The following is a 26,673-nucleotide window of genomic DNA, read 5'->3' as shown; positions in this document are numbered from 1 at the left end:
GGGTGAGGGAGCAACAGAGGCTCTGAGTGACCCCAGGCCCCGCCGCACCGCCCTTCACGCCCTCAGGACGCAGGGGACCTCAGCCCCGTTCGCTCGCCCTATGACCCCAGCACCCACCACGGGACCAGGCTGGCTGAGCCTCAGCTGTTGACAAGGACCAGGCGGGTGAGCAGCCTGCTGGCCCCGACTGGAACGCAGCTAGGTGCGGGCGGCGTGCCAACGGCAAGGCTGAGCTGACCTCTGAGGGTGGGGGGGGGACCCTCCCGGCCCTGAGAGTCAGGGCATCCGCCTGCCGTCTGTGTTCCAGGGCCCTCGAGGGAGACGGGTATGTCTGTCCCCTCCCCAAGGACTTGCAGCCACACACAAGGACACAGAAGTGTGAGCTGCTCACACGGTGCAGCCAAGTTACTTATTGTTAACAGGCCCCAAAACACTGAGGCCATTAACACTCAGCTAAACTTATACAGAACAGAAATCTGCCCTTATGATCTTAGACTTTTCAACTCTCGAGCATTTCACAGAAAAAAGCTCCTTGACCACAGCCCCACAGCCCCACAGTCTGGCTCTGGGTGGTCAGCAGACCAAACACACACATATCTAAGGGACAGCAGGTGTTACACCAGACACCACCTCCACGACACCCAGGGTGCAGCGCAGGGACCCAGTGTCCACACAGGCTCACACCCGTGAGCTTGGACAGGCGGCTCACAGGAGGCCTGGCTCTCACCTTCAGGCTGTGTGACCTGAACCCACATCTCAGCAGGTGGGCAACACGGCTTCTGCTCTTTACATCAACGTGTAACACAGGCCGCGGCTCCAAGGAACACGCACGTACACACACATACGGCTTCTACTCTTTACATCTACCCGAAACACAAGCCGAGGCTCCAAGGAACACGCACACACACACACTCTCTCACACACGGGTTCTGCTCTTTACATCAACCCGAAACACAGGCCAAGGCTCCAAGCAACATGCATGCACACACGCACACGCGCACACACACACACACACACGGCTTCTGCTCTTTACATCAACCTGTAACACAGGCCGAGGCGCCAAGGAACACGCACGCACACACTAAACACACGTTCTCCCATCTGTGGACACATGGGACACCCCTGCGCCCTTGGCCGCTGCAGGGGGCTCACCTGAGGCCATTCTGCACCACGCGGTTGCGGCACGTCCTCCAGCAGGAGCAGGCGTGGTTGCACTCGAACAGCAGGGGCGGCTCTGCCATGTTGAACTCTGGCAGCAGCCGGCCGTCCTGGGCAGACACGAGAAGCAGCTGCCACCCACAGCAAGGCCCCCGCAGATGAGCGCACCCCCAGAACGCTGGCTTCCGCCCGGGAGGACAGGGAAGGCCCAAGGAAGCCTCTGGCCAGGAGTCCACGTGGCTGGTTCTCCTGGTCCCTGCCTGGCCCCCCTGTCCACCATCCCGGCACCCTCTCAGCCTCCCGAGGCCCCTGCAGCCTGCCCTGTGGCCTCCCGCCAGGACCGCCAGCCCGCACCTCCTGCCCCTCTGCAAACCCCCATTCTGGAGGGACCCAGCACGCCGTGAGCCGCTGGGCTATACCAGGCAGAGTCTGGGGCCCTGGCAACTTCAGAGACCATTCTGAGCCATGTTCCCTAATGACGACCCTATGCCAGCAGCCTCCACGTGGGGCCTGTGTGGCCTCCCCACCCAGGACACCCCACTCCTGCCCCCAAACCAAAATCGGGGGGTTCCTGCCTCAGCAGCGCCCTCCCAGCCCCGCAGCTGCCTCCAGCCAGGCTGGGGACTCCGCCCTGGCCCCAGTCACGCCCCCCCCCTCCCCCGCCCCGCCAGGACACAGGCTCCACCCTGCCCCCGGCCCTGGCTTCCGGTCGGCGCCCTCTGAACCCCCGTCCCCAGCCTGCGGGCTCACCTTGTCGTACCAGCAGCGCATGCTGAGCTGGCCACACATGCAGTTGCTCGAGGAGCAGTCGTCGATGCACACGCAGTACTGCGGGGAGGGTGTGTCAGACGGCGCCCCATCCCGCAGCCCCACGCTATTACCAGCCCCGGGGACCGTCCTCAGGACCCAGGGCCTGCAGCCTCCCCCGAGGGAGGTGGAGAGGACACCAGGGCCCCCGCATGGGGCTTGCGGGAGAGGGGGAGGGCTGGGGGCCTGGGCACACGGCCCCAGGAGCGCAGAGAAGCGGGGCCGACGCTGGGGGGAGTGGGCAGAGCCGAGCCAGCAGAGCCAAGGGCAGCCCGAGCCTGGGCCCGAGCCTCCTGCCACCCAGCAACCCCTCCCGCCACCCAGCAACTGCCCGGACCAGGGCCCCCCGCTGACCTGCAGGTGGGTGATATTCCTATCGATGTTCATGGGGGACGTCACACAGTTCTGAGACACGTACTTGTAGTTGCTGGGACACGGCTCGCCGTCCACACCATTGACGCAGGGGATGGGGATCCGCTCGTAGCCCCGAGCAATGTCCCTGCCACAGGGGGCGCACGTCAGCTCCGGGCAAGCCCAGCTCCCTCCCGCGCCTGTGCCGCCTGCCCTGGCTGGTCCCAGCTGCTTCTCGCTCCTCACCTGCTCACCGTCTTCTCCACCGGGGTGGGCCTGTCAGGGGCCGCGTCCCGCAGCGCCTGGCTCACCTGCAGGGCGCTCCACACCTGCGAGTTGAGGCTGGCGCACTGCAGGGGGGTCTCCCCCTCCTTGTTCTTCAGGGTGACATCCGAGTCCCGGGACAGGAAGAGGCTGCATGGGGAGCAAGTGCACAGGACACTCAGCCCTTCTGTCCGAGACTCAAGGACGAGACGCACGCAGCACGCCCGCCCGTGAAAACAGGACCCGCCGTGCACTTCAAGATGGCACAGCCCGCAGACGGATGCCTCCAGCCACCATGCAGACGCAGCCGCCTCCCCACGAGCACGGCCCTTCTCAGGACGAGCATGGAAACCAGGGACAGCTTTCAACCTTGCTCAGCTCTTCCATTACAGGGCCCTCGGGATGAAAGGACAGCGATGCCCCCTGGCCACAAGCTCGGTCAGCATGCGGCAGGCGACGCCGTGGCCTGACCCACGGAGGCGCCGACATGGCACCAGAGCTCGGCGCCCCAGGGACCACATCCGAGAGGGCGCAGGCCCCGCGGCAGAGGCACCCCTCATCCCAGGCCCCCGTGCAGGGAGGACAGGGCCACACGGCCCTGAGCTTCCGCCTGGAGCAGAGCAAAGGCTCTGGCAAGTGGGGCTGCCAGTGGCCCGTCTGCCCTCGCGAGGGTGCCACTCCCGTGGCCCCGAGCTGGGAGCTGCCAGGACGGCGGATTTTCACCGCAATCCTCCCGAGCTACACTGACCGCAGGCCTGACGGGAGAGGCCCGTCCGCCGCAGGAAGTCCCCAGCGCCCCGGAGCCACTCACACGACACAGGCGTAGCGGTCCTCCCGGGCCGCGATGTGCAGGGGCGAGTCCCCGTGGATGTTCACCGCGTGCAGGTCGCACCTGGCGGCCAGCAGGATCTCCGCGATGTCCACACAGCCCGAGAAGGCCGCCCAGTGCAGGCAGATGTTTTCCTCCTGGGCGGGGGACACGGGGGTGAGCCCCAGGGCCCTGCGGCCACCCAACAAAGGCTTCCTGCCATTCTGTCTTGTTTTTATTAAAATGTACGTCATTATAGTGCAGAATAGGTTAAAAACAGAAAACATCCTCCTGAATTGGGCTACACCCTACACGACACACCATCTAGGGCCAATTTACCTGCTTTTTAAAATTACGTTCCTTTTGAAACACAGTTATGACTGTAGGATAGAGTGATGCTTGTATAAGATTTGAAAAAGGCAAATCTGATTAATTAAAACTTTATTTCACAAAAGACTAAAAACTCTAAATGAGGCAAAGAAAAATTTTGAAGTACCTGTGCCATATGTAAAATACATGATTTATCACATATAGATTATATATGTGATATAATCTACCACATTAAGTCTGTTAGAGGACTACAATTTAAAAAAAACACAAACGTGAAAAGGAAAGGTAAATAAAAAACAACATCAGGTAACAACGAGGAGCAAACCTAAATATCAAGACAATGTCTAAATGAGAACCACAGAACACCCAACCTGCCGCACATGGGCCCCAGGCACAGAGAGCCGGCCCAGAGAGCCCGGAGCAGTCTCCCAGAGCAGGCGTCCCCGCCCCCGGCTCGCCCCCGGCTCCGCCTCCCTTGCAGACTGGCCCAGCGATGCTCCCGCTGCCCTTTCTGGCCGCTGGCCTCAGGGCTGTGGCCTCCGCTCTCTGCTGTGTGGGCAGAGGGCGCAGCACGTCCCGGAGGCCGGACCCTGCGCCACCCAGCACCCCATCCCCACACCTCGTACGTCCTAGGCCTCCGGCTCAGCCGCCTCGAGAAAGACGGCAGTGGAGCAGGAGCTGAGGAGCCCGGGCCTGCCCGCCTCGTTGAGTCCACAGAGAAAGCGAAGGGCCGACCCACTGCCGGTCCCAGGTTCCTCTCCCTGCGTCGCTCTCAGAAGCCCCAGCCCCAGGTTCCACCCGACGCACACCTGTGGGCTCCTCAGTGAATTGGCGCCCCCAGGGGCCTATATAGCACCCACGACCTTATCAGCAGAACTGAGCCTGCCCCAGCCCCGAGGCCTGTGGTTAGAGAAGGTGCCTGGGCCCTGCTACCTCACGACAGGCCCACACGTCTGGCGGGTGTTTAGTGAAGGAGGGGCAAGAGGGGCCACAACAGGTTTACCCCCACCCACACCTCGGTGGAAATGCAGGCCGGAACAGTTTTCAGGAGCTGGACATCAGGCAGTGAAGGGCTGCACCCGGAGCGGGCAGCGAAGTGGCCACTGGCTCACCGTCCGTCTCAGCTCCAGATCAGGTGGCCCCAGGCCAAGGCAGCCGGGGTGAGGGCCAGCCGTGGGCTGAGAGGCCTCTGGAGGGCTGCACACTCCAAGCCTGGGCCTCCAGAAGGACATACCGGTGCACAAGGCTCAGTGCTGGCCCCACAGGGTAGGGATGACCAGCCTCAGCTGAGACCTGCACAGACCACCTGACAAACTTAGAAAGCAAGACCCCACGTGAGCGGTTCCCAGCAGGGTGAGCTCATAGCGTCCTGCGTCCGGTCTCAGCTTACCAGACGTGCAAAGGCTCAGGAAACCAGAACGAGCAGCAAAGCCAACTACCCAAAGCCAGAAATGGCACACAGGATAGACCAGCAAGCTCAGAGAAGCTGGAACAACTGCGTTCAGGAGACATGCCTCAGAAAGTACCGAGAAGGCCCTGAAGAAGGTTCCGAGCTGCGGCCACAGTGCACGAGGGGAGAGCACGCTGAGCAGACAGTGGAGGAGGCCGGTGAGCTCGACACAGCCCAAGACCAGCGAGGTACACGTCCAGGGTGAAAAATAACCACAGCAAATGAGAAGCGCTTCAGTGAGCGCTGCGAAAGATTGTCAAACACATGGAACCAGACCCTCCCCAAGGTGGGTGGGGCAGAGGCAGCTCTGGAAGAAGTGAGCGGGAAGCTTCCAGGTTGGTAAAACCCCCTATAACGGACCCAGGGGGCTCCATGAACCCTGAATGCACACTTGCATGCACACACCACCAGGCACCTTGTAGTAAGATCACCAAATCCCGGTAACAAAGAGACAACCTTAGAAAACTCGAGAATAGAGAGGCACGTGACCCACGGAGAAACCAAGAACAGCCGCCAGCAAGGTCTCCCGCTGGAGACAAGTGGAGCCAGGACTCAGGGCGGCGCCGAGACCAGCTGCCATTCACAACTCTTCACCCAGAACACCTTTCAAAAGCGAGGGAAAGGACTCTGCAGGCATTAAGAAGCTGAGACTTCACCACCGCCACCCAGCACGGCGAGAAATGCTGACGGACCTCAGACACGCAGAAGGAAATGGCAGTGGACACACAGGCCTGAGGGAGAGGGGACTCCGGGAGCTGGACACCAGGCTCATCGTCACAGCCTTTCCCAGAGGCCACCACTGTTTAAACAAAATTTAGTAAAATACATGAGAGGAACAGCAGGAAGCTGGGGAGGGAGAAACGGAAGGGCTCCTGGGAGGTTCTCCTCACAGGCCCTGAAGCGACGTTCGTCAGGAGGGCGCGGCCCAGCGCATGGACAGGGCCCAGGCCCGGGGGGCCCAGAGTGGCCACCGGGCAGAGCCCATTGAGGAGGAAAGGCCACTTCCTACGCACACTGCAGGCAACAGTGAGAGGCCCGCAAGCCAAGAAGAGAGCCCAACCCCACCTCCTACCCTGCACGAGCGTTAACACCCAACCTACAGAGTGTCTGGGTGGGGCAGGGATTTCACATGTGATAAAGGACCCACCCGCCAACGCAGGCGACATAAGAGAAGTAGGTTCCATCCCCGGCAAGGAAGATCCCCCGGAGAAGGAAATGGCAACCCACTCCAATATCTTTGCCTGGGAAATCACACGGACAGAGGAGCCTGGTGGGCTATGGTCCACAGGGTCACAAAGAGTCAACACAACTGAAGCAACTCAGCACACACAGAGAAAATGACTGATAACTGAACTGAAAGGGACAGAACATACTATCTAACAAAGGACTTCCATAGAAACTCTCCAAACTTGAGAGTAAGACAAACAATCCAGTAAAAAATGATCAAAAGACCTGAAATGAAGAGAAAGACCCAGAATGTTGAGGACAGCGTGGAGCAGTCAGAGCCGCCCACCAGGAAACACTCCCCCTGCAGGGCTGGCAGCGTCAGAGAGAGGCCGCAGCCCCACCAGGAGCCCGGCCGCAGCCCATACGCAGGACAGACGAGCAGGCGGCTCCACGCAGCCAGAGAGGCAGCCAGGCCGGCACCTGGGCGGGACTGCAAGGAGCAAGGCTGAGAGGCCCAGTCGGGAACAGAAGACAGAAGCCTGGCTGTGTCCGGTTTGGGGGCTGGTTATGTATCCTGGACAGAGGAGCCTGGAAGGCTGCAGGCCATGGGGTCGCAAAGAGTCGGACATGACTGAGCGACTTCACTTTCACTTTCACGTCTGGTTAAGAAGCACTAGTTATGTCTGCTAAAGATGGCTGATTCTCAGGTATCTGGTATGTCTGGTTAAGAAGCACTGGTTATGTCTTTGTGTATTGTCTGTGTGGGTATTTCCAGTTAAAGGCTATCTCTGGCCCTGGGGCCCAGCTCTGTAGAGCTGGCAGACGCCCCCAGCCAGCACTGCCCTTGGTGGGGGTTACTGCTCCCAGTCTCTGTGGGGAGGGTCTTCTTGCAAAGCAGCCACCGCTCCCATCCTGTCTTCACATGGTCCACTCGGGGCTCTGAGCAGAGAAGTGGGTGAGCCTTCCTGCCTTAGTCCATCATCAAAGCCATGAGCTTGTAGCCAGCTTCCTACTTACGGCTCTGGTAACTGCAAAGGTGGACACAGCTCCACGAGTACAGCCCGTCCGTGTCCCGGGAACTCTGTCCCTTGCCTGGGAGGCAGCACACAGGTCCATGCCAGGGCAGCCCCCCGGCTCTGCCAGCCTCCCCACCCACTGCTCCCGGGACCCCCGAAGCCTTCCGGAGATGAGACTCCCCTTCAACTTCATCACAAGTGCCCGGTGCTGCCCGCAAGCAAACTGCCCCACCAACACACAGCCCAAGGCTGTTTCCGGAGAGCCCGGTGCCTCAGCACCTCGGCCCAGGGGTGGCATGCCTTGGCCTGCCATCCCCACCACACACACAGGAGTCAGTGTCTCTACACCTCTGGAAACACGGCTCCACCCAGGGCGGGTCTCAGGGCCTGTGCCACTCGGCTCACACCCAACTCCAGGCCGACACAGGAGGCTGCGCTGGGTCAGCGCACGCTGGTGACTGGATGGGAAGAGGTCAGGGCAGGCGCTAGAACGCGGCCTCCATGACCAAAGTGGCTGCAGCCACCCTGCATCCACCCCTCCTCCAGGGCCTCCGCCGGGGAGACTCACGTTGTCCCGGATGTTGATGTCAGACCCCTTGGAGAGCAACAGCTTCACGAGGTCCACGTGCTTGTACTCAGTGGCCCAGATCATGGGCGTCCAGCCACCATCGTCCTGGTTTCAAAGAAAAAGGAAAGCCTGTCACAGCCCTGGAGGCGTGAGCAGACACAGCCCCCACTCAGGGCCTGAGAAGTGGCCCCGGGGAGGGGGCAGGAGTGGGGGCCCCGACCCGAGGCCCCGTCCTGCTAAAGGAAACCGAGGTTCACAGCACTGCCCGGGGACCCTGGTGAGCGCAGGCAGGCCACACACCTGCCCACCCGGTGGTCCCAGGACAGACCACGCATGAGGCATGAACTACAGACACCAGATCTGAGACTGAGGAGGCCGTGAGGAACGCAGCAGGGAGAAGCCCACCCAGCTGACCCTGCCCACCAGCGAGGCCACGGTCCTGCCCAGCCCGCTGCCCCTCTACCCTGCCCCCACCCCACTCGGCGGTCCTGGGGGTTTACTTAAACCAGGAGCTGCTCTGAGCCAACAAGGACCACGTGGCCAATTCCTCCTCTGGCGGCCAGAGGCTGAGTCCCTGCCAACACAACTTGCTGCCTGCTCCAGTCACCACGTCTTCCCGTGGACGCGCTCGGCCTCCACGACTGAAGTGAGACAGTGCCCACAGGCCTGCTGCGGGACTGGGGGCACGGCAGGGCAGCGCAGCCCAGCCTGCCGGCGGGAAGACGCCCCTGAGAGCTGGGAGGACCCTTCCCTGCACCCTCGCCCTCTCCCCGAGCCCCTCACAGGTCAGGAGACATACACGGGACCTGCTCTGTGCTGGGCACTGCAGGACACCCCAAGGTCCTGACAGCAGCTGGACAGACAGACAGACGCAAAGCAAACACACGGGAAGAGACAGAACGTCCGACAACAGCCAGCGCTGGGAGGGAAGGCGAGAAGCCACAGGGCAGCTCGGCCCATGGAGGCTGGGACCCCACTAGAGCGGCACTGCCTGAAGATGGGCCTCTAGGCGGCCAGCGAGCAGGCCAGGAGGCGGACGGGGCTGGGGAGAAGAGGCCAGGTCTCCAGGCCCTGCAGAAGTGGCCCCAGAGGACAGGTGGGGCCAGGACCACCCCGAGGACTCGTCTCGGGCCCCGGGGCCAGGCCCGTGAGGCGGCATCCCGAGCGGACGGGGCGCGTACCTGACAGTTGACGTCCATCTGTCCGTTTGAGAGCAAGTACTGAACCACGTCGTAGTGGCCTTTCTTGGCAGCCAGGTGCAAACAGGTCGAGCCCTCTGCGTCCTGTAACACGAGAGCCGCTGAGGTCCCGGGAGCCCCAGGGCGCTGAGTTCGCCCTGCCTGACGCCCCACGGCGACTGAGCTCAGAGCACATCAGCCGGCGCAGCTGCTGGCTGGCCTTTGTCTCCACCTCCCAAGAACCTAAATCTACCTCAGCCATGAGCCACCGCCCACCCCCCCACCCCACCCCACTTTACAGAGAACAAGTTGAGGCAGACCGGGGAGAGCACCGGCCTGATCTACGCTTGCAGGTGGGAGCCACCCGAGGCTTTCACACACACGGCCGCCCTCCACCTGCAGGAGGCCCTCCACTCTGTGCAGCCCTCCCATCTCCCTGCATCTTCTGTTCTACCAGGAGCCAGCATATTGCATATCGAGTGCATATTGCATACTGAGTGCAGCACTTTCCACAGCATCATCTTTCAGGATCTGGAATAGCTCAACTGGAATTCTATCACTGCCGGGAGCAGGAGCTCCGCCCATGGCAAAGGTCATGAGGAAGGAGGCTCGGCATACGCAAAGGCGGGATCGAGCCTCAGGAGTCCCCCTGGAAATTCTCGAGCATCTACCCCCAAAACCAGAGTCTGCCTACTTTCTGCTTTGTGCTTTCACCTACACCTCTGACTTTACGGGGGGCTGTCCCCCACTATCTCTCTCTGAAAAAAGAATTAGCTTACAGCTCCAGTTAATAATTCCTGGGTGTGACAGTGTTTAACCTACAAACTCCTTTGGAAATCCTCTAGCCTGCCTGAATAGGTTTTTCCGGCCACATGTGATTGTTCAGAGCCTCCCAACTGTGAGAGGCAGGAGATGTTCTAAACTGTCTAAACACATATTCTTTTGAGTAGTTAAAAGATTGATTAGAAATTGTATTGGGGAAGGGTTTTTCACTTATTGAGCCAATGTTTGCTGCTAAGTCTCCATACTCCTTACCTACTGTGTCCTTGGCAGTGTATTGATTGATATAATGGGAGTATAGAAATGTAAAATGCAGCTTTGTCCAATGCTTTTTTGGAGGCTGATGCCTGACTTTGGAATAATCACCTTTAGAGAAAAATAAGTTTCTTAAAATGTTAACAGGCCTCCGGGCCAGAAAATGATGTAATTCACCTGAACTTTTGCATATGATAAGTTTGAAAGCCTGGCTTCGATTAGGACCAGGAACTGCTGTCCTTGCATGACTCCACCCCTTCCCCCATTATCCTCTATGCACAACTTAAGGTATAAAAACTACTTTGGAAAATAAAGTGCGGGCCTTGTTCACTGAAACTTGGTCTCCCCATGTCGCTCTCTCAACTTCTGGCTGAGTCTCCATCTGGAGCGCGGAACCCACCATGCTTGCTAATTATGCCTGGGCTTCTAAGATCCGACCAGGGAGGCCTCAGTGTCTCCTCTCCTTCGGGAGAACGGAAGGACGCCTGCGGCCTACGTAAGTGGTGCAAACTTCTTGTCTTGAAGTTTTATTGGTCTCCCGCGTAAACCAAGCTACTCAGCCTCTTTTCTCCACTGAATTTTCCTACTGAGCTATCCTCATTCTATTACTCTTTATATCCTTAATTAACGTTTAATTAAGCAGTTGTTTCCTGACCCTCCCCTACGCCGTCTCTCCTTCGAATACCCTGGATCAGCTGGGGCTGGACCCCGGCACTGTTCCACAGAAACGTGGAAATCTCTTTTTCATTTTTTGCTATGGACCATTTTTAAAAGTCCTTATTGAATTCACTGCAACACTGCCTCTGTGTTACCGTCTCGTGGTTATGAGGTATGTGGGATCTCAGCTCCCTGACCAGGGGCTGGACCTGCACCCCTGCACTAGTAGGTCGAATCTTAACCACCGCACCTCCAGGGAAGGCCTGGAGATCCTGAATTCTAACGCTCTCAGCAGTGTCAGTCTCTTCTGTACTTTTTTGTGTCCTGCTGAAGAAACCGCTCCCGACACTGGAAGCAAAGGCAACATCCCCTCTTGGTCTCTGAGTGCTCTGCGCCCTCGCCTGCCGCGCCTGACTCCCGTTCACCACGCGCCTGATGCGCCCTCACCCTGCTCGCTCCCGCCTGGTGCGTGTGGGCACGTCCTCTGCATTAGCGTGCTCTATCCACACGTTAGCGTGTGCTCTCCATGTGTTCACATGTGCTCTCCATGTTAGTGTGTGGCCTACATGGTCACTGTGCTGTGTCAAGGTGTGCTCTCCGCGTGTTCATGGGTTCTGTGTTCACGTGTGCTCTCCATGTTAGCGTGTGGCCTACATGGTCACTGTGCTGTGTCAGGGTGTGTTCATGGGTTCTGTGTTCACGTGTGCTCTCCATGTTAGTGTGTGGCCTACATGGTCGCTGTGCTGTGTCAGGGTGTGTTCATGGGTTCTGTGTTCACGTGTGCTCTCCGTGTGTTCGTGTGTGCTCTACGTGTGTTCACGTGTGCTATGTTCACGTGTGCTCTCCGTGTGTGTGCTCTCTGTGGAGGCAGGGCTCGCTCTCGTCTGTTCACTGGCTCAAACGTCTCCTCAGGCTGCAGGCCTTCATCCTCCGATGCTGGACACAACTACGACGTGGTCAGGGTCAGACAACCATCTTGCTGTGGTCCCACCTGTTTTTACTCCTCTTTTCCTGCTTTCTAGTTACAAAAGTACTTTCTAAGATTCCATTTTACTTCCTCTACTGCCTTTAAAAAATTTGTCCTTAAAGCTATGCCTCTTTTAAGTTACTCCCCAGTATTCTGCAGGATCACGACTTTCGACTGTCCGCAGCACTGCCCCTCCCAGGACTGACCCCGAGGGCCATGCTCACGCCCTTCTGCTGTCCCCCAGCTCCCGCTGTCGTGTTGACATCCCCGTCTGTGTAAACTCCATCTCACAATATTCTTCTTCCTTTAAACAGGCTTCACCTTTTAATAAATTTACAGAAAACAAGTTCTTCTAATTCACCATTTCTGGTATTTCCATTATTTCCAAGGATGAGATTTTCCTCCTGGCTTTACTATAAATCTGCTATTACATTCCGTCAGTTTTTGTACACCTGAAAATGTTTTATTTCACAATTGCTTCGGAAGGACACTTTTATTGGCTGCAGCATTCTGGGCGGACGTGTTTTTGGAGTTTTCCCCCCTTTCAGCACAGTAAGAAAATCCCTCCACGGCCTCCTGGCCCTGTGGCTTCAGATGGGAAGCTGGCAAGCACACGCACTATTCACTGGCATGCGCTGGACTAAGCTGCTCCTCTTGGGCCGCATGAAGGCTTCCTACAGTTTAACATGATGAATTTTGGCATAGCAGCCTGTGCATCTGTCCAGCTTGGGGCTTGCTGAGATTCTTGAACCTGGAGGTTATTTTTCATCAAATGTGGAAAATTTATGACCACTTTTCCTTCAATATATTTTCTTCCACTGGGTCTCCCTCCTCTCTGGGACTCTAACCACACAGACAGCTCAGTGTTATCCTACAGTCTGTTTCTCAGACAGAGCGTCTTTTGTGACTGGTCTTGGATTCAAGGGCCCTTCTTTCTATGGCACCCAGAGTGCAGCTAGGCTCATTGGTGAACTGCCCACTCCAGACCTGCGCCAACCACTTGTTCCGCTGGTACAGCTACTCCTACAAAGCCCTCAACCCTGACCTGCCTCTGCAGCAGTGCTTTGCTTAGGCACTGGCTCCGGTGACGGGGCCAGGAAATTGCCCCCTGGCCAAGCACTGGGCAGAACTCACGCGCCCGCCCTGATGGGGACTCTCACCTGCAGGTGTTTACAGAGCAGCTACAGGTGCCAGACCGCAAAACCCACCAACGCAAAGGACCAGATGCTGCCTTGAAAACACATCCACGACTCATACAACTGAGCTGTTGCTGTTCAGTTGTGGAGTCCTGTCTGACTCTGTGGCCCCATAAACTAGAGCACGCCAGGCTTCCCTGTCCTCCACTATCTCCCGGAGCTTGCTCAAACTCATTTCCATCGGTTCAGTGATGCCATCCAACCATCTCGTCCTCTGTTGTCCCCTTCTCCTCTTGCCCTCAATCTTTTCTAGCATCAGGGTCTTTTCTAACCGGTCAGCTCTTCGCATCAGGTGGCCAAAGTATTGGGGCTTCAGCTTCAACATCAGTCCTTCCAATGAATATTCAGAGTTGATTTCCTTTAGGACTGACTGGTTGCATTTCCTTGCTGTCCAAGGACTCCCAAGAGTCTTCTCCAACACCATAGTTTGAAAGCATCAATTCTTCAGCACTCAGCCTTCTTTTTGGTCAACATCTGTACATGACTACTGGAAAAACCATAGCTTTGACTATTCAGGTCTTTGCTGGCAAAGGGATGTCTCTGCTTTTTACTATGTTCTCCAGGTTTGTCGTAGCTTTCCTTCCAAGGAGCAAGTGTCGTTTAACCTCATGACTTCAGTCACCCTCCGCAGTGATTCTGGAGCCCAAGAAAATAAAACCTGCCCCTGCTTCCACTTTGTCCCCTTCTATTTGCCATGAAGCGATACAACCAGATGCCATGATCTTAGTTTTTTGAATGTTGAGTTTCAAGCCACATCTTTCACTCTCCTCTTTCACCTTCATCAAAAGGCTCTTTAGTTCCTCTGAAGAGGAACTTTCAGCCCTTACCGTGGTATCATCTGCATATCTGAAGTTATTGATATTTTTCCCAGTAATCTTGATTCCAGCTTGTGATTCATCCAGCTCAGCATTTCACATGGTGTACTCTGCATATGTAAATAACTATATACAAAAAACTGTTTACTTTGACAGAAGCAAATTAAAATAGTTAAAAAAAAAACCCGTTTTTGCAATCAAACTGTATTTTTTTAACTGTAATGGTTGGTGTTGGTAAGAGTGCAGGGAAATGAGCGCTCACAAACTTCCAGATGCATTTAAGAAAGAGGGATCAAAAGCCTTAAAAAATCATTATATATCTTGATCCCCAAAATCCCTGTCCAGAAAAATCTGTCTTAAAACAAACATGTGAAAAGACTTAGCTATGAAATGCCTGTTGAAGCACTGTGTATAATAAAAATTGATCATCCACATACTAGTCAATCTGGCAAAAATGATACAAATTATATCATGAAATATAGCCACTTGAAATAATGTTATAGAATAACATTTAATGACATAGAAAAACAGAATTTGATGGGAAAAAGGAGTTGATAAATCAGTATGAACTGTGTGATGACTTTTTCAGGGGAAAAAAATGTGTATTAATGTGAAAGGCTCTAAGATTTAACACTTTATTGTTACTGTGTGTGTATCTGACCTAAAACTTGCCATTCTAACCATTTTCGAGCCACTCCATGGCCTCGTTAAGTGCTCTACCAGCCACACAACCATCACCACTCTGTTCTCAGGACCTCCCAGCAGCCCAGGCAGGAGCTCGGGCGGCACCACTCAGCCTGTCCCTGCCCTCGCCCCGGGGGCCTCATCTCTAAACCTGCCTGGTCAGCTCCCGCTGGGAGGTGGAGTCACACACTATTCGTCCTGCATCAGGCTCCTCAGGGAGGTGGGGTCCCACGGCACCCATCCTCTCGCGCCCGCTTCCTTCTCTCAGTGCCGCTTCCTTCTCTCAGTGCGCTTCCTTCTCTCAGTGTCGCGCTCTCAAGTTCACTTGTGTCGCAGCCTGTGTTGGACTCTCCTTCCCTTTTGAAGACGGAACAACACTCCGCCTCGGGGTGGATCACGCCCGGCTCACCCACCACGCGACGACGGGGCCTGGGCTGCTGCCACCTTCTGGTAGCTGTAAGCTGACACACGTGCAGCACGGAGCAGCAGGTGTGTGCACACCTGTCTGTGCCTCGCTTCCTGTCTCCCTGGACACACACCCTGGACTGGGATCACTGCCTCATACAGTTAAAACTAAATACTTGATTTTTTTGAGGAACCACCAGACTGTTTTCCACCAACAATGTATGAGAATTCCAACCTGTCCACATGTTTGCTGGCACTTGTTTTCTGATATTTAGACAACAGTGGTCCTCTGGGGTCTTGCTGCAGCTTTGAATGCATTTCCCTAATGACTAATGATGTTGAGCATCTTTTTATGTGCCAACTGGCCATTCAAATATAAGTATCTTCTCTGCAGAAATGTCTGCTCAAACTCTGCCCACTTCTGAGCTGGGCTACAGTCTAGCAGCAGGACATGTCTGTATGATTTGGAGAGTGAGGCCAGCAGATACAGTACTGATGAGTATTTCCCTCTCCTGGGGGGTGGTTTCTTCATTCTCCTTTGATGGACCGAAGTTCTCATTCTGATGAGGTTTAAGCTACCTACTCTCTTCTTACGGTCTGTGCTTTTGGTGTCGTATCCAAGAAGCCACCGCAAGTCCCGTGTCACACGGATCTCCCTGCTTCCTGTCAGGTGCTTTACCGTCTTAGCTCCTGGATGCAGGCCTTCGATCCCCTTGGGTTAACTTGTGAATACACAGTAAGGAAGCGGCCCAGACTCACTCTCCTGTGTGTGGAGTCCACTTTTCCCAGCACTTTCCTGCCACTGGATGGTCTGGGCGCGTAACAGAAATCACCCGATCGTGTCTGCAGGGTGCACTTCAGGCTCTCTCTGTGCCAGCCCACACGTCCGCCTCTGCATGGCTCTCCATCCGCTGCTCCATGCGTCCGTCTCGAGACAGGTACCACACTCTTTGGATTACTGCAGCTCTGTCCTAAGTTCTGAAGTCAGCAAGTGTGAGGCCTCCAGCGCTGCTCTTCAGCAAGACTATTTTGACTGTTCAGGGTTTCTCTGTAGGGAGCAGCGCTGGGACTCTGACGGGGCTGCACTGATCTGTAGGTGGTTCTGGGCAGTAAGGCTTTCCAGCAACACAGTCAGCACTCAGCGCCCACAGGCGCAGAACCACAGCACGGGGCTGACGGCCGCACGGCCACACCAGGCACTGAGCACTGGCGGGCTGTGATCTGCGGGGGCCCTAGAATCCAGCCCCTGCCGATACAAGGGATCAAAGCACTGCCTGCTTCTACTCGATGAACACAGGGTAATTACCACTTATCAGTGCCTTTTTACATTTCTTTCAGCATTGTTTTACTGTACAAATATTTTACCTCCTTGGTTAAGCTTATTCCAAAGTATTTTTTTCTTCTTGATGCTACTACGAATGGAACTGTGTTCTTAATTTGCTTCTTGGATTGTTCACAAGCGTAGAAATACAACTGGCACTTCTGTACTGACTTGATATAGTAAACATTCTCAAACGCATTTATCAGTGCTGGCAAGTCCCCGTGTGGACTCTTCATGACTTTCTGCATGTCGTCTGTGCACAGATGACTTTTCTTCCCCTTTCCAACATGGAGGCCTCTCTTCCTCTTTTTCCAGTTGTTGTCGTTGTTCGGTTGCCAAGTCACATCTGAGTCTTTGTGACCCCATGGACGGCAGCACACCAGGCCCTGCCCCTCACCATCTCCCGGAGTCTGTCCAAGTTCATGTCCATTGAATCAGTGATGTCATCCAACCGTCTCATCCTGCCTTCAATCTTTCCCAGCATCAGGGTCTTTTCCAATGAGTTGGTTCTTTGCATCAGGTTGTCAAAGCATTAGAGTTTCAGCATCAGTCCTTCCAATGAATATTCAGGATTGATATCCTTTAAGATTGACTGGTTTGATCTCCTTGTTGTCCAAGGACTCTCAAGAGTCTTCTCCAGCACCACAATTCAAAAGCATCAATTCTTGGGCGCTCAGCCCTCTTTACAGTCCAACTCTCACATCCATACATGACTACTGGAAAGACCACAGCCTTCACTATATGGGCCTTTGTCGGCAAAGTGATGTCTCTGCCTCTTAATACACTGTCTAGGTTTGTTATAGGCAATGGCAACCCACTCCAGTACTCTTGCCTGGCAAATCCCATGGACTGAGGAGCCTGGTAGGCTGTGGTCCATGGGGTCACTATGAGTTGGACACGACTGAGCGACTTCACTTTCACTTTCACTTCCATGCACTGGAGAAGGAAATGCCAACCCACTCTAGTGTTCTTGCCTGGAGAATCCGAGGGATGGAGAGCCTGGTGGGCTGCCGTCTGTGGGGTCCCAGAGAGTCGGACACGACTGAAGCACCTTAGCAGCAGCAGCAGGTCACAGCTTTCCTTCCAAGAAGCAATCCTCTTCTAATTTCAAGGCTGCAGTCGCCAACCACAGTGGTTTTGGAGCCCAAGAAGAGGAGATCTGCCACTGCTTCCACCTTTTCTCCTTCTATTTGCCATGCAGTGATGGGACCACGTGACGTGATCTCAGTTTTTTTAACATTGAGTTTTAAGCCAGCTTTCTCACTCTCCGCTTTCACTCTCATTAAAAGGCTGTTTAGTTCCTTTTCACTTTCTGCCCTTACAGTGGTATCATCTGCATAACTTGAGGTTGTTGATATTTGTCCCGGCAATCTTGATTCCAGCCTGTGCTTCGTCCAGCCTGGCACCGTGCATGATGCCAACTTTCTTGAGTAAGGGCTCTGAACAGCGCACGGAAGAGGGGAGGTGCTCACCACGAAGGGTGGAGCCGGACCCTCCGCACACGAAGCCTCACGGGCGCTTGTCTGCGTCCGGCTCGGCACCCACAAGGCTAGCACCCACAGCACTTCCCACGAGTGAGCCGCCGCCAGGCAGGCTGCGCTGCCTACTTCTAGCACCCGTGGGTGCCCAGTGGCCGCCAATCCCTGAAGGCGTCCCAGGGAAGCGGCCCTGCTCCTCCTCACAAGGAGCGCTACAGGGAGCGGGGTGTGTGCGCCGAGTACCTTGGGATCCACGAGGGCCCCGGCCTTGATGAGGTACTTCACCGCGTCCAAGTGGTTGTTCTCCGCGGCCTCCATCAGCGGGGTCCTCTGGTCCTCGGAGCAGGTGTCGATGTTGGCGCCCGCCTGGTGAGAAGAGGGACAGACACTCAGCCTGCAGCCACACCCAGGGAGGAAAGCCCCCGGGCTCAGACAGCAGAGACCCCGGGAGGTCTCTCTGCCGTCTCCAGAGTGATGGTTCTATTTTCTGTCAAGAAGAGCATTTCACTTCTCAGTTAACTTGGTAAAGATAGCAACATCACTGACAACCCCTTAGAAGTAAGAAAGTGAGACTCCAGCGCAGACAGAGAAGAGGTGAGGAGAGGGTCTCCCCAGTGCGGGGCCAGGAGGCAAGGGGACCAGTTTGCAGTGACCTCAGAGCTCTTTCTGGGCTGTTTTAATGCTTGCTGAAATAAACTGAACAAAAATTCATCTCCAGCATGTATTTTCTAGTAGTGGGTGTACTTAAAAACTAATGAGCGAGCAGGAGGCCTTGGGTAAATTTTGCCTCAAACTGCAGACGCCAGAGGTGAGTTGTCCACTCAAAGCAAAGTAGACTATTTGGCAGCTGAACCTTTTCTGTGTGGGGGAGAAACGAACGTAGACTAACGCACAAAGAGCTAACACCTGCAAGATTGTTTTTATTATTAGCAATTAAAACATAAGAGTAACAGTTTAGTGAGAAACTTAAAAAGCAGACGGAGAAGGGCCCACGGAAGCCAGGGGCTGAGCAGCAGGGGCTGGAAGGAGAGCCGCTGGCCTCCAGGCAGAGCCGGGGCAGTGGGTGCTAAACGCGTGGGAAACGTGCGGGACACCGGTCCGAGCCCACCTGAGGGCGAGGCGGAGCCGGGACCCCACAGCAACCTGGAGGAGCACACAGGTGAGGGGCAGGCAGGGCGGAAGCAGCAAGGGGCCCAGAATGCCGGCATGGGGCCAGCCACTCTGCCGGGTGCACAGGCAGGATGAGCCTCTGCTGGCAGAAGGCCAGGCAGTGCCTGTGACTGGGGGCACGCACCTGGCAAGACTCCCCCAGACCCCCATCCACCCTGAGCCCTCAGGGGGTGGGCAGCCCCAAAGGGAGGGCCCAGGTCTGAGAGGGCTGCACAGGCTGATGGCCAAGAGTGGAGGCAGGGGCCGCGCTGCAGTGGGTCAGGGTCAGAGGAACATCTCCCCTGCCCAACACCAAAACCCCGGGACCACGAAGACTGGTGCTCCATGCGCTTGTCTGAAACCCGAGCCAGTCAGTGACCCACCCAACCAGCGGAACAGAAGCCCCGCACAAGGATGTGTGGGCAGCCCTGGACCACAGCAGGGAAGCCAGCCCGAAGGTGAATGACCATCCCAGGGAGAGGTGGGGCGCCCAGGAGATGACGCCAAGCCATCTGAGACTTGGGAGGAGGGGGATGGAGGGTGAGCCCCCAGAGAACAGGGCAGCACGTGTCAGGGCAACGGCCGCTGCTCTTCCCTTCTCTGGGCCCTAAGGCTGCGAGGACAGGCACCTTTCTAATCGCCCACAGCCAGCACCAGATCAGAGCAGAGCAGGCTGGAGGACCTGATCAAACCTCCTAGAGGGACGGACGGGGACAGAACCAGGACAGACAGACATGCAGGAGAGACGGACGACCAGCAGGAGAGGCCAGAGCAGGGGCCGGCGTGGGGACAAGCGGGCGCGGCCCGAGGCTGGGACTGGCCCAGTCCACGGCAGCGCACGGGCGGCCCTGCTTGGGTCTCGTTTAGTTCAATGGCCACAGTGCTTCAGCTGCCTAGTTGGGGCTGCTTCCACGGAGACCTCGGCATGGAAACGAGTCAGGCCAGGAATGACCAACAACGCTCTTCACAGGCGCCCCCCACCCTGACCACACGGTGAGTAAGGGCGCTTCCTGGCTCCCTGGGGCCAGGAGAGGGCACAGGGCCAGGGCCAGCAGGGAGGAGGGCACAGGAAGCAGGCACCCAGGAGAGCGGGGCCTCCAATAAGCAGCACCATGGGATCCAGGGCAAAGCAGAGTGAGCCCGCCCACTGCGCACACCGGGGCTCTGGGGAGGGGCGGCCCGCCTCGGGAGTGCGCAGCCCCGGACACCACTCAACTGCGCACTTGAGAACCTCACCTGAGAGGTGCCCAGCCATCACACCCCCAGGCTCGGACAGACAGTGCAGAGTCGTAAAGATCGCCAACGCGTGAAGTGTTTTTTCTAAACCAACACGTCACATTTTATTCTGCTACAGTTTACGACTCCAGAGAGGCTGCGAAACGGAACGCAACGCCTGTGCTCCCTCCCAGGACGGCTTCCTCGATCGTGGCCCGTGGGCAGAAGCAGGAATAGACAGTGGGTCACGAGTGGCCCCCAGGCCATGCTGGGCCCCCTGGGTCTGAACGACCCCTTAGGTTGTTGCTCTTTGAACGAAAGAAGGCAAACAAGTCACACCATGTGGAGTTCAGAGGTGGACAGAGCTCAGCCGTGTGGCCGAGGATGCCTGCAGGGCAGTGAGCCCGTAGAGACACACACGTGGTCATGATGACGCCAACCTCAGAGCTGCTAGAGGAGGGGACATGGTGCTTCAGGGAAGAAGGAGCCCAGGTCGGTTCCCTCCAGAGCCATTAAAATGAACCAAGATGCTTACATTTTAGACTCTTCTTTATTAATCACACAGGCTTTCCTAGTGGCTCAGCGGTAAAGAATCCATCTGCCAATGCAGGACTCTTTACACCCTGGGTCAGAAAGATGCCCTGGAGAAAAAATGGCAACCCACTCCAGTATTCGTGTCTGGGAAACCTCATGGACAGAAAGGCCTGGTGGGTTACAGACCATGGGGTCACGAAGACTAAAACATGACTTAGCAACTGAACAACTGCAAACGTGTAAAGCGCACATACTCTAATGTTAAGGAAACAGTGGGTCTTCCCCGGTAGCCGAGTGGTAGAGAATGCATCTGCCAGGGCAGGAGACACGGGTTCACCCCTGATCTGGGAAGATTCCGCACGCCACGGAGCCACTAAGCCCAGATGAGGCAACTGCTGAGCCTGAGCTCGAGAGCCCGGGAGCTGCAACGGCGGAGCCCACACACCCAACTACCGAGGCCCGAATACTCAGAGCTCACGCTCCACAGTAAGAGAGGCCGCTGCAGAGACGCCCGAGCACCGCGACTAAAGAAAAGCCAGAGCAGCAGTGAAAACCCAGCTCAGCTCAGTGCAGTCTCGCTCAGTCGTGTCCGACTCTTTGCGACCCCGTGGACTGCAGCATGCCAGGCCTCCCTGTCCATCACCAACTCCCGGAGCTTACTCAGACTCACATCCATTGAGTCAGTACTGCCAAAAAAAAAAAAAAGATAAATTTTTTTAAAAAGGTGGAATTTCCCTGGTGGCTCAAACGGTAAAGCATCTGCCTGCAGTGTGGGAGACCCGGGTTTGATCCCTGGGTCGGGAAGATCCCCTGGAGAAGCAAATGGCAACCCATTCCAGTACTCTTGCTTGGAAAATCCCCATGGACAGAGGAGCCTGGTTGGGCTACAGTCCCCAGGGTCACAAAGAGTCGGACACAACTGAGCAAATTCACTTTCTTTTCTTTCTTTCAAAAAGGTTGGAGAAAATAGGTCTTTTCAAAGGAGTGCAGAGCCACCTCCTCTAAAGGAAGAAGGAAGTCAGAAGAGGCAGCAGGAGAAGCCGGCTGCATGCTATTTAAACAGGTTCGTCCAAACGAGCCTCTGTTGTGCCCAAGCCAAAGCTGAGAGGGATCTGACAAGCAGGTCTCAGGCGTCAGAAATCTAAACCAACACGTAAACCTACTGTAAACATCAATGCAAAAGCAGGCTCCACAGACACACAACCCTATCCTGTGTGTGCAGCACCGGTGAGGAGACGCGGACAGGACGGAGCCGCTGAGACCACACACTGGAGGCCAGCGGGCGGCGACAGGGGCCCTGAGGCCCCGGCGGAGGCACACTGTGCTCCCAGACCCAGAGCCCTCCTGGGGCCCCCAGCACAAAAACTGCCAGGCCACAGGCCCGACCAAGAGCCCACCTCTGGCATTGCAGCCCTTTCCTTTTCACACAAACAAGCCAGCACCAGGCATTTGGGTAAAGCCTGAAATGAGAAAGACTGGAACAGAGTGTCCAACACTGCAGGGAGACGCAGAAGCCACTGAGAAGGAGCTCTAGGGGAGCAAGAGAGGACCCAGGGATTCAAATGAGGCAGCACCTGTGAGCCCCCAAAAGGAGCTGAGGGTCATGTGGAGCAGCGCCTAAGAAAGTGGACTCGAAGGACGCAGAGCTGGAGAGAAGGTGCACCAGAGAAACACAGGGTGGGCGCTCAGGGAGGGCCCCAGAGCCCAGACAGAAAACCCCCCAGACTGAGCTGGGGGCTGAGCAGCAAGTCTAGACCCACGAGCGAAAGGAGATTTCCTGAAGGATCCAGAGATGAAGAACCAGCTGAAAGGTGGCCTCCAGAAAACAGAGGTCCCACAGAGGCCTGGGTTGGGGGGACCTCCCAGAGAGACAGTGCTGCGAGTGGGCGACGCACTTTCAGATAACACAGAGGCCAGTGTGCCTGCTGGGTGGGGGGTGCCCCTCATACAACCATGGAATATTCACGGGACCACAGGACATAAGCTCTCACTGCAGGAGGTGGGCAGAGAGGCACGTGTGCATGCCTCGGCTGGACCCCCAGCCTGGGAAGTCGGCAACATGAAAACCCAAAGTGAACAAGAACCAATCGGGAAACACCGAGAGGCACACAACCCTCAGGACAGCAGCAGCTAGGCCCCGGGCCCTCGCTGCCGCCCACAGCCCACGGCCGACCTGGATCAGCATGTGGCAGATGTCCACGTGGCCAGCCTCCGCCGCAGCGTGCAGGGGCGAGCGCTTGTTCTGATGCTCCATCTTGAAGTTGGGGTCGATCCCGTCAACTGCAAACAAACAAGAGGTGCCAATCACTCATCAGGCACAACCCCAGCACCCAGGCGGGCTGGTCCAGGGTGGGGAGGTCCCGAGGGATGGCAGACAGGCTGCGATCAAAGGCCCCAGCACCACTCCTAACTCTGGGCCCCTGGGTCTCCCGTGTCCCCCAGCCGGCCTCTGCCCCAACATGAGGCCGGAGGGGCCCCAGGATGGACGCTCCATGGGAGTAGGACCCCCAGGCCAGGCCCTAAAGGGAGGCAATTACTGAGCGCAGCTCCCAGCCTGGCATGGACACGGACCACGAGTTAACCCCAGAACAGTGAGGTGACCTCAGTACTACACAAGGCCTAAAAGAAAAATGATAAAAATTGCCACCTTGGTCAACATAAAACCTTTTTTACCCCAGGACAAACTGCTACACTTGTTTCTTAACTTCCTATCAAGTAAAAAGATTCTGCGTCCACCTTCTCCAGCCCAAAAGTCAAGCCTAAGCTGTGAGCTCTGAAGCAAAGCGCTGCCTGCTCCTCAGCACCGACGGGTCAGAACCACAGCGGCAGGAGGCCGCTGACGCACGGGTGTCCCGGGCTGCTCTCTGCACAGAAGACGCAGGCGGGTCCACACAGCACGAGCCCTGCTCGCTGACCATGCCCCCACTGACTCCACAGCACTTCTTAACAATCACACACCTCATTCCTGCTAATTCCAAGCAAGTACACCCACCGCCTTGACTGACTGAGCATGAACGTGGCAAACAGGCTGAACCCCAGGAGCGGCCTGTATGCACCGACCAGAGCAGTGGGACAGGGCGGGACACGGCGGGCCCTGCGACGACAGAGGCGTGCTCGCCCACCTACCCAACATGAGCAGCACCTTCTGCAGCTCCCCTTGCCGCGCCGAGAAGTACAGCTGCTTCGGGTGGAAGCGGAGCTTCTTGGGTCTGTGGAGAGAACACGGGTCAGCGGTAAGCACAGCTCCCCTACCACACACGTTCACGCGAACACACACACACGCACGCATGCATGTACACACCCACACCCACACACACCACCTGCAGGCTGGGGAGGTCTGGGTGAGGCCCTTATGCCCAGCCTTCAAGGTGAAGGATGCCACATCCACCAGGCATCTCACAATAAAAACACTAAAACCGCATGACCATCTCCTTCACCTACACATGGAAACAGTCCCTGAGGCCTTGGCATTCCACACGCAGCATAGAGCAAGCTCCTGCTCTGCAGCATGAGGTTGAGGGACCCCTGAGGTGGTGGGGCAGGGTATCCCACCCAGCTACACCCACCCTGCTCAAGTAGAGTCTGGGCCTAATGAAGGGACAGGGCACCCAATAATCACTGTGAGACCAGGAGCAGAGACCATGCTGGAGGCCAAAAGAGAGCCGTGGGGACTTGGGACCATGTCCCACAACACAACTACCCAAGAACAAGACAGGACCCTGATGCTCCAGGGAGGGGCCACACAGCCTGGCTACAGCCCTGACCACAAGGCCCTGTGCCCAGGGTCACCTGCGCAGTCACCCGTGCGGTCATGGGTCGGGGGCGCCAGGCCCTCCTGCAGACTCCCAGGTGGTGCAGGCAAGACCAAGAGGGCGCCTGCTCCAGACCGGCCCTCACAGACGAGCAGCATCAGAGCAGTGGCGGCCCTCCGGTCCTGAGGTCAGAGCTCTGGCCGGCAGCGTCTGGGAAGCCTCACCGGCTTCCAGGACTACCCTCACCATGCCATCAGGGGGTGTGCCACGACAAGCTGCGACTGGTTTCCATGGTTTCCAGACTAACAAGGAGGTGTGTCAACAGCCCTCAGAGTGGCTTCAGCGACTCTTGGGAGCACCCGCGCCCCGGGGGTGCACATGGAGGGCACGTGTGGCCTCGGTGCGCACAGACGCTGGCGGACGGGGACACCCAGCAATGCAGTGGGGGCCTTGTGCAGGAGGACGGGGGGGATGGAGGCTGCAAGAAGGGCTTACTTCTCGGAATCCAGGGCGATGAGTGCGCTCTCCAGGGTCTCCTTCCCAGGCCCCTGGGAGAGACCTGGCGCCGGCTTCCCCAGCCCAGCCGGCCCTGTGGGGTCGAAGCCCTCCGGCACCTGGGGGGCCAGGCTCTGTGGCTTGTCCTCCTCTGAGAGCAGGGGGCCAGCAGCGCTTCGGGGAGGAGGAAATAAGTGGAATTCTGAGTTTTAGAAACATGCAAACTCCCCCCTCTTATGGAAACCAATGAATACACAAAACAGGATCCCCTCAGCCCCGCAGCTCCTCCGAGACAGAAAATGACCTCGGGCTCACTGTTGTGGGCCCGGAGGGAAGTGCCCAGACGCAGACCAAATCCCCAGGGAACACTCAGAAGTGAGGGCAGCCTTTCCTGGACTTCTGGACAAATGTTCAAATTTGCTTTAGAGAATCAACTCCAGGTTGAATCTCAAGTCTACTGCCTGACCAATACAAGGAACACCTTGGAATTTTGACTCAAAGAGCGTTAAACTTATAGATTAACATAATTAATTCACAAAAATATGATGGCATCAACACCATCCCAATACTAAGTTCTGAATGTTTACAATTTGGGCCTCTTAACCTTCAGCAGATTTTCAGTCACGGGTTAGGGTAGGTCATGAGTTTGCTGCTGTTTTGAAGGCTCTCCTTCACCCTGGCTTCCAGCTGGACAGGCTGGTGAGGACAAGGCTTCTGACACCTTTTCTTAACTGATCATCTGGCCGACTGACTCCAATTAGCTCTATGAGTTCTTCAGCTATTTCCACCTAATTCTTTTAGGAAGAAAACTATATGTTTGCAATACAAATCCTTCTCTTGTAGACTGTTTCTTGCGTGTTCAGCTGGGGCATCCAAAACATAACACAGTAACAGCAGACCACACAGCAGCTGATGCTGACGTTCCACATCGTACACGTACACGCAGGTACACGCAGGCAGGGACAGGCACGCAGGCACCGCAGGCTCAGAGAGCACTGTGCTTCAACACAGAACGCGGACACACATCACGGAGGACGGTGTGACACAGGTCCACACACAGGTGGATGAGTGTGCAGAGGAGATGCGTGCACAGTGCAGCGAGCAAACACCAGTCGCCGTGCCTCCCAGCCTTGTGGCTCAGAGCTCACGGCGCGTGCGCCAGCGGGAGGCCCCTGGCGGCTGGGGGCACGTACCTGCCCGTGGTGGTGTCGGCCCTGCCCTCTGCTGCACAGCTCTTCTCCTGCCCAGGGGCCAGGGTCACCGTGGACGTCGTGTCTGCCTTTGCAATGGTCACCTCTTTGGCCTTGGAGGTCTCCTCCCCACAGTGGGGACAGTAGCTGGCATTATTGACTCGAGAGGCACAGGCTTTGTGGAAACGATGAGAAATGCTGCTCTCAGGCTGACATTCCATAAAATTACCCTAAAGATGGGAAGGCAACAAGTCATTCTAACTGGGACTAAAATGCAGAAAAGCAAGTGAACCCGAGGTGCAGGCACATGTGGGGCAGGAAGCCGGCGTGGGGAGGACAGAGGGCCTGTGGCCCTGCGCCCTCCCGAGGCGCATCCACTCGCGCCCTGCTTGAAGCGGAGGGCATCCCCACCCCTGCGCCTCACTCTGCGCCACGCCGCTCAGCGGGTGAGCCATGTGTAAGACCAGGTCCACAGGAGACCCACGGAGGACGCACCCGGGAAGCAGACTCACAGCCCTGAGAGCCGGCAACAGCCCTGAGCAGAACCCACCCAGCCGCAGGCTGGGCTCTGGGGTAGAAAGTGGGACCCGGGGTCATCTTTCAGCAGAGGCATGTGGAGGACTGGGAGGACACAGAGCTGTGGCATCCGGAGAAGCCCCAGGAGAGAGGCTCTCGGCCGGGAG

At 56.7% G+C, this 26,673-nt stretch overlaps 1 protein-coding gene across 10 annotated transcripts in view; it reads right to left on the bottom strand.

The window, feature by feature from the left end:
* EHMT1 (euchromatic histone lysine methyltransferase 1) overlaps positions 1–26,673 on the bottom strand; it is a 111,465-nt gene that overhangs the window by 5,449 nt on the left and 79,343 nt on the right. For 8 of the 10 annotated variants that reach the window (XM_025262083.2, XM_025262089.2, XM_025262086.2 and 5 more), the window contains 12 exons: positions 25,994–26,220; positions 24,801–24,974; positions 23,680–23,762; positions 22,727–22,833; positions 17,899–18,021; positions 9,101–9,202; positions 7,920–8,024; positions 3,392–3,546; positions 2,563–2,730; positions 2,320–2,464; positions 1,909–1,986; positions 1,153–1,268 (listed from right to left, as the gene is read on the bottom strand). In XM_025262083.2, coding sequence (XP_025117868.1) covers positions 1,153–1,268; positions 1,909–1,986; positions 2,320–2,464; positions 2,563–2,730; positions 3,392–3,546; positions 7,920–8,024; positions 9,101–9,202; positions 17,899–18,021; positions 22,727–22,833; positions 23,680–23,762; positions 24,801–24,974; positions 25,994–26,220 — 1,583 coding nt within the window. Of the gene's footprint in view, positions 1–1,152; positions 1,269–1,908; positions 1,987–2,319; positions 2,465–2,562; positions 2,731–3,391; positions 3,547–7,919; positions 8,025–9,100; positions 9,203–17,898; positions 18,022–22,726; positions 22,834–23,679; positions 23,763–24,800; positions 24,975–25,993; positions 26,221–26,673 lie in introns of those variants that run through there. The other 2 variants (XM_044926590.1, XM_044926593.1) reach the window with 2 other exon arrangements.

This window comes from Bubalus bubalis, chromosome 12 (assembly GCF_019923935.1).
Source record: "Bubalus bubalis isolate 160015118507 breed Murrah chromosome 12, NDDB_SH_1, whole genome shotgun sequence".
NCBI lineage: Eukaryota > Metazoa > Chordata > Mammalia > Artiodactyla > Bovidae > Bubalus > Bubalus bubalis.
Note: the sequence above shows the minus strand (reverse complement) of the source record. Positions and strands in the feature narration are given on the sequence as shown.